This window comes from Aricia agestis, chromosome 4, assembly GCF_905147365.1.
Source record: "Aricia agestis chromosome 4, ilAriAges1.1, whole genome shotgun sequence".
Classification (NCBI taxonomy): domain Eukaryota; kingdom Metazoa; phylum Arthropoda; class Insecta; order Lepidoptera; family Lycaenidae; genus Aricia; species Aricia agestis.
Window position 1 is genome coordinate 8,221,529 of NC_056409.1, and position 15,567 is coordinate 8,237,095.

A 15,567-nucleotide genomic window follows, 5' to 3' on the forward strand; every position below is an offset into this window, starting at 1 on the left:
TCAGAAGAAATATTTATTTCCTTCGATAGTCACCTAATTCAAGTTTTCGATATGACTTTACCGCTCATCTTAGCAAAACATATCCACATAAAGTAGTAACAAATTCAACACTATTACAAACCTTAATTCAAGAGTATTTCGCAACTACGATTGTGGTTACATAGATGTTGTTTATTTTAGAAACTAATTTAAAAATTTAATTCTATTGACCAGATATAAAATCGCACATTTTTTTACTAAACTACAAATACGGATATTATGTAGCTGTTTAAACCACGGAAAAATAAATATTACATCTAAACGTGTCAAAAAGCTGGGATTTTTTTATCTAGACGATTCGTTGTGCTCGTGCGTGATCGGAAACATTAAAACGCACGCACAATTACATTTTCGTTTATAAAATATTAAAAATATTTTACAGTGAGTACACAAAATAAATATAACACAAATGGAAAATCTATACAGTTATACACATATACAGTACACGAGGACAAAATTTTACATCAAGAATAAATTGAGCGTCTTTACATTAAATACATCATTAATAATAATAATCAGTTAGGTACGTGATGGTACGTGTAAAATATTGTATGTATTAGTTTTATATCAATTCACAAATATTACTGTATAATAAACAAAGTAAATGAGTAATTGTAACATTTTGATCTTATTTGAACGCATATAGATAATAATAATAAGAGATCATACATATTATGTAGGTATAATATTAAAATAGCGTAGGTACATAATTATGTATTATTAAAATTACAAATTCAGTAAAATAAAGCATAGTATACGCCGGCAATAATTTGATTAAATTCATTTAAATGTAACTACTACACTGATTTCCCAGTATAATATAAATACAGTCTTAAATTGATTATAATTAACTAGTAAAATCTACAAACAATTTTTTTAATTTTTTAACTGACCGTACGAGTCTAAATGTTAGTTAGTATCTGCACCGGACCTGCGACACGGTATAATATTTCGGTATGCATGTATAAAATACTGGTAAGTGACATTTTGTTCGTTAGATACAGAAAAATCTCAGATATTAAATAAAAAACAATTGTTAAAAAAGGCAGGCGGGAAGACAGTCAGTTTATGGACAAATTTTATCTCCATTGAGTTAGCATAATCCGGTGCAGATTCAAATTATTCTACCATTATTTACATTAAAAGTAACACAGCGAAAATTAATTTACTTTAAGGAGCTACTAAGATTGTTGTGACTATAAACTAGTTACGGATAGAGTAAAAGTACCTTTAAAGTTTAAGGTATCTTAATTATAGCTAAAGGTCGCGATATCCTTAAAATTAAAATCAATTAAAAATGTCACATTGTAAGAACGATTAATATGGCAGTGTTCACTTAAATAAAAAGAAAAGTTAGTCTGGCATCCCCGGCACCCTTGAGAAATTCATTACATTTTTTTAACAGTTTAATAAGTTTTGAGTTTCAAGTAAATTTATATACATTTGGTGAACGCCTTAAAATTTAATAGCTATCCAAACCAATACAGTTTATCTTTAAAATGATTTTTATAAATCACACTGTTTAGATTTAGGCCCTGCGCAAGATACGCCGTAAAGGCCTCAATCGCTTGTTCAAATTATGGTTATTTTAAATTCGCTATAATACTAATAAAGTACTATAGCGAATTTACTGTATTTCGCCTCACAGCAGTTGCTTATCAGTTATTAATAAAAAGCCATCGCGTCTCCTTTTATTACACGGGGATTCAGACGTCTACAAACTAAACTAACATAATAAGCGTCATATTGAATAAATAATTCATCTATAAATATAAAATTGTCAAAAATTTTAAGAATACGTTAACCACGAGTTAATAAGTTACCTACAATTTTAAGTATTGAAAAATATGTTTTTAAAAATATATACTTTACAACTAGGGGACCATTGGTGATTAAAATTTAGCTAAGTTTAAAACCTAAGCTTACATTCAAGAGTAAGAAATGTTTGTCTATTTACATTGGTAGTAAAAGTCTAATGTTAATTTTTGTATTTCTCAAAAGTTTAAGTTGTTTCGACTAAATGATTTTGATTAGTAAAGTTTTCAAAGTCGAGCCATATTATGTATATTGATTGTTAGACAGTTGCAGCATACTCATGCTTCTCTTGTCTTCCGACGAAGGTATGTCTCCCGTAAAATTTGTTGCAAAGAATTAAAAATCACAAAGGAGTTAAACTACACGTGAAGAAGAGTAGGAAGTAGTGTATAATGTTGACGTTTACTACGAAAATTTCCATACATTGTTCATATTAAACACTAATAAAATATCGATGATATTTTAGAAAAACCTAGAATCTTTTCATTTTGATTAAATTAATTACGTATTTACACACATTTACTCGAAATAACTGACTCGAGCGAATGAAATAAATTGAATTTACACTATAAACTTCATTATTTCCACAATATAACATTTGTATACTTTTAAATACGCTTCAACGTGAACTGAGACGCTAATACAAAGTCCAATATATAATTATCTAATAATACGTGATACGGAATTTCAACTTTCAAAATACATCTGTAAAATAAAATATCTATTTAATTATTGCTCGATATAAATTCGCCACATTTACTCAACTGTCAGCGACAAATCTATTTTATATTGCATTTTAGCAAATATTGAGTATACAGCACTGTATAAACCGTACGGCTTAAAAATATATGTCTGCCATCTATTCATTAGATTCGTTTAAAAAAATTGAATATATTTAATATTTATATTCACACGCTGTGTTCATTGTTCACATTAATATAATAATAATATCCGGAATATATAATATAATCGGAAGGTCACCTTGGTGTCGGTGAACTTGGCCTACAGTGCCCAGTGGGAGGTTTATATGGCTAATATAGGTGGGGCACTGTTCCGGTAGGCGGGGCTTCACACAGAACAGCGCAACGTGGCGAGCGGGTCACGTGACGCGCACAGTATAGCGTGCGGGTAGGCGGGGCTTCACATGGAGCGGCGCAGCGTGGCGTACGGGTTATGCGGCGCGCGCAGCGTGGCGTACGCGTAGCAGGGGGAGCGCGGACGCGCGCGGCGGGGTCAGTCGGGGCAGCTCTGCACGAAGGAGGCGGGGAACAGGCCGGTGCGGCCGGTGCGCTGCAGCGTGCCCTTGTACCACCCGTCCCCGCGCTTCTTCACCACCATCACGATGTCGTCCACCTTCAACTCCAGCTCGTACTCCGAGTTGGGCGGGTACGGCGCTATGCAGCGGAACCTGAAATTATACAATTTTATTTATTAAAGTGATAACTTCTTATAGATATTCCGTATCGCGTTACGGCGCCAGTCAGTCTAGTTAAGGTTATCACTGTATGGCGTGCCGAAATCAAACACTTTTTCTACAGCAAATACGAAGGAAATTGGGAAAAAAAATGTTGAATGAAAATAGTCGCGGGACTATTGCAGCAATTTAGATTGATATAATAACTTTGATATAATAACTTTGTTCGGTTGAATTCCCGTTGACTATCGACATACCTTTCTTTAACAGGCTGCGAGTGATGTCGGTCCCGGCGCGCGGCGCTCACGTCCAGCGACTGCGACTTGCGGTGACTCTGCCACGGACCTTCGTTCGATCTAAACCATACGGCCCGTTGCATTATATTGAACATCAAATGAATATGGTATGCTGTATAATATTTGGAAGAACAATATTGTTGATGTGAAACATCCACCGATTGTGTATTTTAAAAAAAGTATATTTTTATTGAACGCCTTCGTGGTCTAGTGGTATAGAGCGCGGCTCTTGACTCGGAGGCCATTCGATTCCCGCGTTGGAAACATGTCATTTCCAAGTTTGGTTAGAACAATGCAGGCTGATCACCTGATTGTCTGACAAGTAAGATGATCCATGCGTCGGATGGGCATGTAAAAAGTCGGTCGGCGCCTGATCTCTCGCCAGTCGTGTCGGTCTTTCGTCCCACTGGGTTATGAGAGTAAAGGAATAGAGAGTGCTCTTGTGTATTGCGCACACACTTGGGCACTATAAAATTACTCCTGCGTAGTTGGCCTGGTTTCAATGAAACCGGCCACCGTCACCGAAACCGGTGTGGGAGCTATTATTATTTTTAGATTACGTTATATAATACTGGTCTTAAAATGTACGATTTCTACCCCCAAAGGAATAAAAACTTTAAATTATCTTGATTAAAATATTCAGAAATATAATGAGGTAATGAAATACCTACCTAAGGTAATGAAATGATAATGAAAATGCAAAAGCTGACACATCAAAAGCTATAGAAAGAAAACAGTTAAAGAAAAGGCTTATTTCATAAAGATCGGTCGGGTTAATGAGAATATTGTTAGCATTTATTACCTCTATTGTTTTCAAATAAATTTATCAGGCGGATTAATTAAAAAGAACATATTATTTTATCAATTATATTATCAAAGAATGTATTAAAATGCTGTACCACTAAGTCAAGCAATAAAGCTTCTTTGTCTCAACATACGCCTTCAGAAGATCTCATTTTACATTCGTATCTGATAAAAAGAAGCTTTAATAGTATTAAGACCTACGAATAATAAAAACTAAGGAATCGTTACTCCCATACTATTATCGTTTTAAATTTGGTTCCTTTTGATCTGTCATGTAACGTCAGCCTAGTACCGCTCAAGGTCACCTAAATATTGCAAATGTATTGAAATGTGTACCTAAGGTACCATAGTAAGGTACACTTTTTTGACAAGTATTGTGGAGCATGTTTTTTGACAGAGTTACTTTTCCTTGGTTTTTATTATTCCTAGATTAAGACACACAAAAAAGTATCTATATGATTGTGCAAAAACTTATGCACACAACGTGATAGTACCGTGGTCGGTGGTGCTCCGTGCTAGAGTGAATTGCAATATAAAGAGTCTTTATTTCAAGAACTTTGCCAATATAAGTGCCTTTACCGGCAAAGCTTTTGGAACAAACTGTGTAATATACTATATAGTGAGAGTCAAACCTGTGCATACGATGTTCGAGCATTGCGTGTCTGTCCTTGTGTCGCGTGGAGTGCCCCGAGCTCTGGGGGCCCGGGTGCCCCACGCTCTGGGGTCCCGAGTGCCCCACGCTCTGGGGCCCCGAGCTCTGGGCCCCCGTGGCCGGCAGCGCCCGCAGCAGCTGGGACGGACACGAGCCCGACCTGTGCGCACTACCATCTACCACTACCGCACGAGGGACGCGCCAAGCGTCGTCGCAGACATATTATGACGACGATAAAAGTTTAAGTCACAGCAATTTAAAATATAAATTGTAGAAAATAGAATTAGAAGCCATCTACATTTATTATTATCACGTCACGCAAAATTTCAGCTTCTCAAAATAATATGTCACGAGTTTTGATGTAAGACAGTATCCCTTTGATGTTTAACATGACGTTTGGTATGAACCCTCCTCTTGCGTTATTACGTCATTGATAGATAAACCCTTTTATTTCCCTAATAAAAAATTATTGCGTCAAACTTTTATCGTCACCACTTATAACAAAATGGATACAATGAACGTACCATAGCATGTATTGTTTCGTCCAAACGACTCGTGGCTGAGATCATCAAGTCAATAATTTTTATTAAAAAATAATGTTTAGGACTTGGTAATCTCATAAAAATAGATATTGTTTTGAGAATAGAGATTCATATTATAATAAATGGATGGATATGAATAATATTTTAATACTTTTAACAAATATTGTATCTCCATTCACAAAGGGACCATACAAAAATGGTTTATTGCAAATCAAGACACACATACACTTTCTTTAAAAGATTTCATATTTTAGTTTTCCTTTTTTTACTTTTTATTTAAATTAAGAAGTAAGTATACAGTAAACCACTTTTATAAAATTAATACAGAAACACAATGCAAATTATTGACAACACAGTGCTGTTAGCTCGGAGGACACAACAACACAATGTTAACACATGCACAGACAATGCACACACAGTTAAATGTATGATGTTGTTAGGGGTACGTGCAAACTGTACTAAGGTGACTGCTATTTAATATGTGACTAATGGTAACACTAGGTTTAATGTAAAGTTTCTAAAAGTGGCGCTTGTTATGAATTTTGTTTTGTTTTCTTTGTCAATAAGAGTTTTTGTAAATCTTTAACAATATGTTTGAAGAAATTACTTTGTAAGTTGTAACATAATTATTTATGTTTCAGTTTAACGCAAAGTTTTGTTACTCGGTCGCGTAGTTCAGAGTTCAGACCATAGTGAATTATTCATAATTTCAAATAATTATAATATAGATCAAGTTTCTAAAGTTACTAGAGAATGTAGCCTATAAACAAATTCTGTAGCATATCTCAACTCCAAAACTCTACCTTTACGGCTAACATTTTCTTTCTCTTTTAATCTATCCCTCTCTGTCACTCACCGCACATGCACGGGATGCGGCATGACTGACGTGCCGGGCCCGTCGTCGAACACGGGGTTGTCCATACTGTAGCCGACCGGCGGCGGCGACTTGCACTTCTTCATGGCGGCCAGTCGCTTCATCAGACTTACGCCGCTCGATATCGAAGACTTCTCGGCTTTTGATTTCTCCTTCGACTGTAAAATGTTTTGTTAGTATTAATACGCAATACATGATTTATAAATGTTTCAAAAAGAAATATTTTTGATTCTAAATTATTTTAGAAAATACCTTCTCTGATCTAGGAGCGCTCTGTTGTGGTGTGGTATGCATCGGAGAACTCCACGGGTATGTTAGTTGTTGAGCTGAAACAAATACAAATTTCATTACATTTGAGTGTTTAAACGATGTGATATATTTTACAATAACTTAAACTTAGTACAGTATATCAATATACTATAGTAATTTACCGGGCGTCGTGAGCGGACTAGGCGCACGAGGCGGAGCGTCTGGTGGCGCCGCCCCTTTTGTTGCAGCCGACGCACTGGTAGTCTGGAAAAAAAATCAATAATGCAATCATCATTTTCATTATATTACAACTAGATGGAAGAGAGCTTTATCTAGGTAGACATACAAAATAAAGAAAAGTCTGATGGTATTATAAGATTGATTACAAGGTAAATCGTGAATTTAACTTATACGTATTATTTAACATAGCGGACTTACAATTAAGGATATTTCTATTAGAGATAAGCAGTACCTGTTGTGTCGTTTTTCTTCTGTGTATATTTCATGTAAAAATTTGTGTGTGCAATTAAAACAGTTATTTGTGCAACAGTTAAAATAAAAAAAATAAGGATTTAAAGACGTAGACATATTTAAGAATAACTTGCCTATTAAAAAGTTAAAAAGTAAATTTGATAAATTCCAACCCCAAGCGGTTCAAATAGGGGATGAAAGTTTGTATATAATAATACTTCTTAACGCGAGCGAAGCCGCGGGCAAAAGCTCGTATTAGATATTATGCATGTAAGTACCTAATGAAAAGCCGCATTTTTATAACATTTTATGGAACTATTAGTATTAAAAAAATGGCATATAAAGTGTAACAAAATGTAAATCACTGTTTGTTTCCTAAATAAAAGAAATACCTTATCATGTTTAGGTCGGTGCGGCAGCGGCGTGACAGGGGCGAGCGGCGCGAGGGGCGCGACGTAGTTGCCGGGGAACACGCCGCAGCGTTGCGCGCGCTCGCACCACCCCTTGTACCAGCCGTCCCGGCATCGCTCCGTCACCGTGTATACGCCTACAACACAGTTCTTATAATTAACATCCAGTCTTTAAGACCTACACGATCTATCGAACGAAATATTTAAATGCCGTGATATGCCGTGCCGTTTAAATTGATTACTAGAAAAATCCACTCGATGACCTCACATAAAATTGTTAATGTCTATAGACTTACCGCCTTTCTTGAGCTCCAGTTCGTCAGACTTCTGCGGTCTGTAGGGGTATAGAGCGACATATGCGGCGGGCAGCGGGCGCTCGTTGCTGCGCGAGCGCCGCCGCCGCCGCTCCCGCGAGCTCTCCGCGCGCTCCGACCGCTCCTGCCGCGCGCTGTCCGACGTGTGGTCCAGCAAACTTGTGGCTAATATCTCCGCCGAGTGTCTAATAGCAATTAAAATCAAGTAAGTTCTGTGTATATTGTATAAGCATTGTTTCGTGCGCTCGTTCAGAAGTTGGTCAATCTATTTTAATATAATTACCTAAATAGCTAGCTAATAGCTTATAGCAGTTTACTGACCTGTTTTGCGTGTGGTTCCCCTGTAGATGCGAGGATGGCGTCAGACTGTGTCTCTTCTCCCTCTCCCTGTGGTGCTCCCTGTGCGTTCTCGAAACCGTGTAGCCGCCGTCCTTTCCGTGCGACGGGGACAGAGCCGCCTGCAGGCCCAGGCCGAAGTTCAGCAGGGAGTCCGGCCCGCTTGGTCGGCCCGCGTTCTTCGAGGAGCAGGGGGTGTCCAGCCGCGGCGGATCGGGGCCGTTCGCCGTCTCCTGACCGTCACCCGCGGGCTGGGAGGACGAACCGCCGGACGCGTCGAGCTTGGGGCTTCCCGATGGCGGCAAACTGACGTTCAGCGACGTGTTGGTGGCCGTGGAGCTCTCGTTGAGACTTAGCACGCCAAGCGAGGCGTCGAGGGACTCCGGCTCGTCCTGTGCGTTCGGCGACACGAGCGCCGCGGCGCGCTGCGTGTCGGCGTCGGGCGAGGCGGGCGCGCTGGGCTCAGCGCTGTCGCTGGCGCTGGTGTCGCTGCGGTTGGGCGACGTGGCGGAGCTGGCGGCGGGCGGCGACGCGCTGGCGGCGCTCGAGCTGGAGTCCGAGCTGGCGGTGGAGTTGTTGGGCTGCTCGTGCGCGCGCACGCTCTGGCTCTCCATCTTCGGCTGGATGACGGTCGAGTTGTAGTTGTCGAATTTTGCGGATCTGATTCGGTCGTAGTTATCACTTATTCGGGCGACGCTCTGGATGCTCATCGTCTGGGTGCCCTTGCCGTGGGCGGCAAAGTTGATGAGGTCGAGGGAGTGCTTTGTGTGGGCGGGCTCGATGATGGTGCGGGGCACAGCGGTGGTGGTGACGAGGCCGTGCGACACCGCCACGTGGTGGAGGGGCGGGGCGAGCGCCTGGCCGTGGAAGTTGGGGTGGGACTGGCTCATGGTGGCGACGTTCTGGTAGTTGCCCTGTCCCGCGGGCGGCGTCGACAACGACATGGGCTGGTATCTATGTGGATGCTGTAAAAGCGATATTTCATTTTTATAAAGAATATAACGTAGGTTTTTACACTTTTACTAATTTTAAAACAAAGAAAAATAATTATTATAATGGTTACTAATAATAATCATTTACCTGGGCGTGATGTCTGTGCTCGGAATGGCCCGCTCTCGCTAACTCCGGCAGCGGCGGGACGGGTCGATTGAGAGGCGCACTGTACATGACATTACAATTACATAAATTATTAAATATTATATATTATGTGAAGTTAAAACTATTCAAAACGACTCTTTATGCCTCCAATGATGATAATGTTGTAATATTTTTACAATGTATTGTTTATAAATTATACCGTATAAAATATAAATGATATTTACTTGTTCATGAGTTGCCTGGCTGCTTGGTTGAGCTCCACAAATGCAATGGGGAATATCCCAACTCGCTGGTCCAAGCGCCCCTCCGCCCAGTTCTCGTCCACTCGACGATGCACGGTTATTATTGCACCTGAAAGCGACAACACAAAAATTGTATAAAAACATGTTGTCTGCAACTTCGTGCTGCGAGAGAAGCGTACATTTCTTCGGGAATAAAAACTTCCTATATCTTTTCCCGAGACTGAAAGTATATCGACACCAAATTTAAATTAAACCGGTTCAGCGGATTGAGCATTAAGAGGTAACAAACAAGCAATTCAGCATTTATAAAAATAGTACGAGTATAAAGTTGCATGTAGTGTTGCTTGACGACCGCTGTGGCTCAGTTGGTGGGCTGTTGGTAGCTCAAGCCGGGGGTCGCGGGTTCGAATCCCGCCGACGGAACAAAAAGTTTTCAAAGTTCCTGGGTCATGGATGTGTATTATATATGTGTATCATATAATAAAAATCTTAAATATATGTATAGTATAAAAGTATTAAATATATTTCCGTTGTCTGGTACCCGTAACACAAGTCCTTCAGGTACTTACCACGGGGCCAGACTGACGTGGTGTGAAGCGTCCATAGATATTATTATTATTATTATTAGTGTAAATTATCCAATTTGGATTATTTTTTGCATAACCAAGTTTCGAAAATCGAAGATTTGGACTGTATCATTTGACTGTATTTTTTTACAATAAAGCTTAGTTCTGACCTCTATCGAACGCTAAGCAGCCGTCTTCGTCGGGTGCGGACATCCGGAAGTCGTACAGGGCTTTACACAACGCCGTTGGAGATGGAAGAGGAATCACCACCTAAAATTAAAATAAGTTTTATTACCTTATACACATTTTTAAACAATAAATTATTGTAGAATAACGATTATTATATGTATACGCCTATACGGCCTTTGCGTAGTACATGGATTTTAATTCAGTTTTCGCCGTTAAATAAAGAAAATCAATTATTAATGAATTTTACAAACCTGAACATAGGTAATGGGGAACATGCCGGTCCTACCAGAGCACTCTCCGTGGTACCAAAACGAGTCCAGCTTCTTCTGTAGCATTATAGTTTCTCCTTTCTTGAATGATAGGTCCCTAAATCAATATATTAAATTTATTAGTTTATGATATTTATCAATTTCGACTTGTGTACGTGGAAAAAGCTCTCTCGATGTTTGGCCATGATGGATATTAACCATGATTGCCACCAGCAACTTCGATCATGAGCAATCGTAGCTGATGTTTTTCCTACACGTTCGTAATCGCTTGTATTCAACAATCATGCCCATGGATGGAGTGGAAATCTACATAATTCATTAAGGGGGTTTACACACGCGCCGCAGCGACAGCGGCACCGCCACTACTACTACACTGCACTACTCAATACTTGTATTTCTATTGGGCCCTTACACACGGCGCCGCAGCGGCACCGCCGCGGTGTGTAAACTGCATAAGAAGTTACTGAATAGATCTATTGTCTTCCTAACGCAAATAGAGTATAGAATAGTGTCTGAATTCTTACCCAGGCTCCTTCGATACGTAGTCGTAAAGCGCGCGAGCGTGCGGTGGTGGAATTTTGCCGTCGGAGCGAGACGTTTGTTGACTTTGAGCCTAGAAAGTAGAAAGATTCATAAGTGTCATACTAAGTAACATTGTTATGAAGTATCAAGTAAGAATCGATTACTATTATGGAATATTTTGCATCCTTTGTGGATAATCGATATATAATTCTCCGATAGAAAATTCTAAATTGCCATTCATGAAACTGTAGTGTCTGGGACAAGGTAAAAATATTCGCATAGTTACACAAGCTTCCTTCCTTTTGCCGCCACAATAGTTGGGTAAAATGATCACAATTTATACTATATTTTCATATTATGCCACATCACTTGTGAAATCAAGGGCAACATCTGGGGGCACGGTAGTGCATATCTAATTATAAGAGGAAAAGTTTGTTTTAAGTAATGAATAAGCTCCGAAGTCCAAAAGCTGGGCTTTCTTTGATGAGATTTGACATAGACCAGTGATCCGCAAAGTGTGTGCCGCGGCACACTGGTGTACGGTGGTACCTTGAACCCAAAAACTCATAAAGTTTGCGAAATACTGGCATAGACAAAAGAGTTAATGTTTTATTTAAATACACTTAATAGGAAAGTAATACATTACCTGCGGATGTCCACTTCTTATTCTTTGTCCGGGGATCCGTTTGGGCGCGGAGTTCTTCATGCCCTCTAAGATCCTCATGAGGAGGACGTTCGGCGGCAACTCCTCCACCTTCGCCTCCACCAGGACCCGGCACTCCGGACATCGTAGCTCTTTGTGGGACTCCACTATTACCTGGAACAGAGAAGTAACATTTTAGTACGATAAAAAGCCACCTTTGATCCCTATAAAGTAACTTTGAGAATGGATTGTAATTTGTACCTAATGGCATTGAAAGCAGCGTAAAACTTTTTTAACGATAATTACAAATTCAAAAAAGGCCTATTTTAAAGGTTTTTAAAAATTGCTTAAATAAGTGTAAATCAGGAAAGTCTCCTACACCGGTTTGGGCGACCGCAGCCGGCTTTAATGAAATCAGGAAGGTGCACGAGTGTGTCCATAGTACACAGCAGTACTCTCATTTCTTTACTCTTATAGCCATTTGGGACGACAGACACGATAGCAAGTTTTTTGGCGAGAAATCTGGAGCAGAACCGTATTTTACATATTGCCCGTCTTTCTCGTTAGGCAATCAGCCTGCATTGTCCTAAACATGCAAACATTTTTCCAGGAATCGAACCACCGACCTCAACTACTAGATCACGATCCATCCGTATACTGTTATCAATTATCATAATACGGTGAACTAATTAATCATGTTCACCGTTTGTATGTAGAAAAACAAATGTCCGTTACGTGTCGGGCTCATACCAACGGTCCTGCAGCAGGTGCGACAATAGGGCATTAGGGGAGTTGAGAAATTTCTCTAAAATATCACCGACCGCGTCATCGTTAATCGTATATCCCTAAAAGGCCCTTCAGTATCGTGATGAGTCTAGGGATGTTTAGAAAGTGAATTTTATATGGAATCAGCTTAAGCCTTAAGGAAATCAAAAAATCTGTAGATCACCATTTCTTTCACCTAGGCAGAGTAGAGAAAGTGTCCTTGTTTGTGTGTTAAGGATATTTAAATACGAATAGTATCTAATCAACTACCTTATCACAAAATGTGAGTCAAGGTTCGATATATTTTATCTACTTCCTCTATCGAATAGGTCTATCGATGGTCAATAAACAAACCGATCTTTCGGTCTTAAAGTTCGATTTTCATTAAATTGAATAGTTTTTTCCCGGCTTGGCTGTTACTCATCTATACTAATATTATAATTCTGCAGAGTTTGATTCCTGAGAGCGCTAATCTCAGGAACTACTGGTCTGATTTGAAAAATTCTTTCAGTGTTAGATAGCCCATTTATCGAGAAATGCTATAGGCTATATTTTATCTCGCTAAGACTAATAGGAGCGAAGAAATAGAGGAAAATGTCGAAAAAACGGTGGAAATTTATGAAAGGGTTTATTTGAACGCGCTAATCTCAGGAACTTCTGGTCCGATTTAAAAATTATTTTAGTGTTAGATAGCCCATTGATAGATGAAGGCTATAAGCTATATTTTATTACGCTAAGACTAATAGTAGCGAATAAATAGAGGGAAATGTGGAAAAAACGGGGAAAATTATATGAAAGGGCTTATTTGAACGCGCTAATCTTAGGAACTACTGGTCCGATTTGAAAAATTCTTTTACTGTTGGATAGCTCATTGATTGAGGAAGGCTATAGGCTACATTTTATCACGCTAAGACTAATAGGAGCGAAGAAATAGAGGAAAATGTCGAAAAAACGGGGGAAATTGTATGAAAGGGTTTATTTGAACGCGCTAATCTCAGGAACTACTATTGGATAGCCGATTGATTGAGGAAGGCTATGGGCTACATTTTATCATGCTTAGACTAATAGGAGCGAAGAAATAGAGGAAAATGTCGAATAAACAGGATAAATTATTTGAAATGGCTTATTTGAACGCGCTAATCTCAGGAACTACTGGTCGATTTGAAAAATTCTTTCAGTGTTAGATAGCCCATTGTTGAGGAAGGCTATAAGCTATATTTTGTAGTAGCGAATAAATAGAGGGAAATGTGGAAAAAACGGAGGAAAATTATTACTGGAGCAATTTTTATGTTATTTGGCAAACATGAAGAATAGACCACGTTAAGGAACAAAGGCTATTTTTTGCGGAAAAATGTACGGTTGCGTGAAATTCTTAAATTACGCAAGCAAAGCCGCGCGAAAAATCTGTATATAATAAAATCGTAGGAAAGTCAATTCTGTATATTGAATATTTTTGTACAATAAATAATACTTGGGATGTGATCTACTATGCTAACGCGGACGAAGTCGCGGGCAACAGCTAGTATATAAATAACAGGATATCATTTCGTAACATACAAAATTACCCATTGCATCATCATCGTCCCAGCTGTAAAAGTGCTACAAACATAAACAATGAGATGAGCTCCGAACAAAACATTCACGATTGTTAGTCAATATTTAAACGAACGCGATACCGGCGAAGATGCAAGTATTCTGTGCTATTGTACGTTTTATGGTAATCGGATTGAACGTTTCGTAAACACCGAAAGTACTTAAAATATTTTTTCCTACGCTTATCTTTAAAACTGTCAATGAAATACTTAGCGAGTATTCGACGTCATTGATATCTATAGATAAAACGCTTACCTACATAAACAAAGGTAACAGCTTATTAAACGCATGCAAACTTTGATGCGCCACGTGCAAACCTTTCAGCAGGGTAGCAATAGTATTAGTAATAGGTAGGCGTGTTAGAGCACCTTACTTTATCTATACTAATATTATAAAGCGGAAGAGTTTGTTAGTTTGTTTGTTTGTTTGAACGCGCTAATCTCAGGAACTACTAGTAGTTTATAATGTAGTGAGTAGTGACTAGTCCAAGTGTAGAGTCAAGAGGCAGTAGAGTAAGACATTAGACTTACTCCAATAGGTTATTGCTTTTAATTTTACTCTACTGCTCCAAAAATTTAATTTAGAGAACATGACTCTCATCTACAATATACATTTAAACATAATATTTTTGTGCAAAAATATTTGATTAATAATTATAATTATTAATAGAATAAAGTTTCCAATATTTTTGGACTAGCAGCGCATAGAGTCCTACAAATAGATTGAATTGAAAATGAGCTTAAATATCCGTTGTCCTTAAATAACTACATAATCGATTAGGCGCCGCTGTGTGGCTCGTGTCACTCGCCACGAAGTGAAAAGGTATCTTGAACGTCCGAAATACTTGCACTTGGGTATATTATTAGGTGTTACAAAAATAGACCATCCTCTTTATTCTTGGCAGTGCACTCTTTTAACTGCGGGGCATGGGACTATAAGACTAGAAGTAGAATACTAGGCTGCCTACAACAAAGCAAATTATGCGGGTCCATTAGATACTTAAACAATATATTTTGTAAGCTTTCAAGGACAAACTAGTCTTCACATATTTTATCCTACAGAAATTACACATTATTTTTACGAGTAGACAGTTAATGGACTAATATATTATATACTATATAAATTCATCAACAGAAAAATTAATCTATACTAACATTATAATTGGGAAGAGTTTGTTTGTTTGTTTGTTTGAACGCGCTAATCTCAGGAGCTACTGGTCCGATTTTAAAAATTCTTTCAGTGTTAGATAGCCCATTTATCGAGGAAGGCTATAGGCTATATTTTATCAGATATATCTATAGACTAATAGAAGCGAAGAAATAGAGGAAAGTGTGGAAAAAAACGGAAGAAATTATTTGAAATGCCTTATTTGAACGCGCTATTCTCAGGTATTTATCACGCTAAGACTAATAGAAGCGAAGAATTAGAGGAAAATGTATAAAAAAAAAACGTAGGAAATTATTT

At 38.6% G+C, this 15,567-nt stretch overlaps 1 protein-coding gene across 2 annotated transcripts in view; it reads right to left on the bottom strand.

The window, feature by feature from the left end:
- The window catches only part of LOC121726358 (E3 ubiquitin-protein ligase SH3RF3), a 26,318-nt gene continuing 10,751 nt past the window's right edge, over positions 1-15,567 (bottom strand). The window contains exons 3-17 of one of the 2 annotated variants that reach the window (XM_042113686.1): positions 11,749-11,919; positions 11,105-11,193; positions 10,563-10,677; positions 10,293-10,392; positions 9,539-9,665; positions 9,297-9,375; positions 8,202-9,181; positions 7,863-8,065; positions 7,549-7,703; positions 6,868-6,949; positions 6,689-6,762; positions 6,419-6,594; positions 5,001-5,180; positions 3,526-3,624; positions 1-3,262 (exon numbers count right to left, since the gene is read on the bottom strand). In XM_042113686.1, the coding sequence (XP_041969620.1) occupies positions 3,088-3,262; positions 3,526-3,624; positions 5,001-5,180; positions 6,419-6,594; positions 6,689-6,762; positions 6,868-6,949; positions 7,549-7,703; positions 7,863-8,065; positions 8,202-9,181; positions 9,297-9,375; positions 9,539-9,665; positions 10,293-10,392; positions 10,563-10,677; positions 11,105-11,193; positions 11,749-11,919 (2,805 nt within the window). In that variant the 3' untranslated portion in view covers positions 1-3,087. The remainder of the gene's footprint in view (positions 3,263-3,525; positions 3,625-5,000; positions 5,181-6,418; positions 6,595-6,688; positions 6,763-6,867; positions 6,950-7,548; positions 7,704-7,862; positions 8,066-8,201; positions 9,182-9,296; positions 9,376-9,538; positions 9,666-10,292; positions 10,393-10,562; positions 10,678-11,104; positions 11,194-11,748; positions 11,920-15,567) is intronic. The other variant, XM_042113687.1, reaches the window with a different exon arrangement.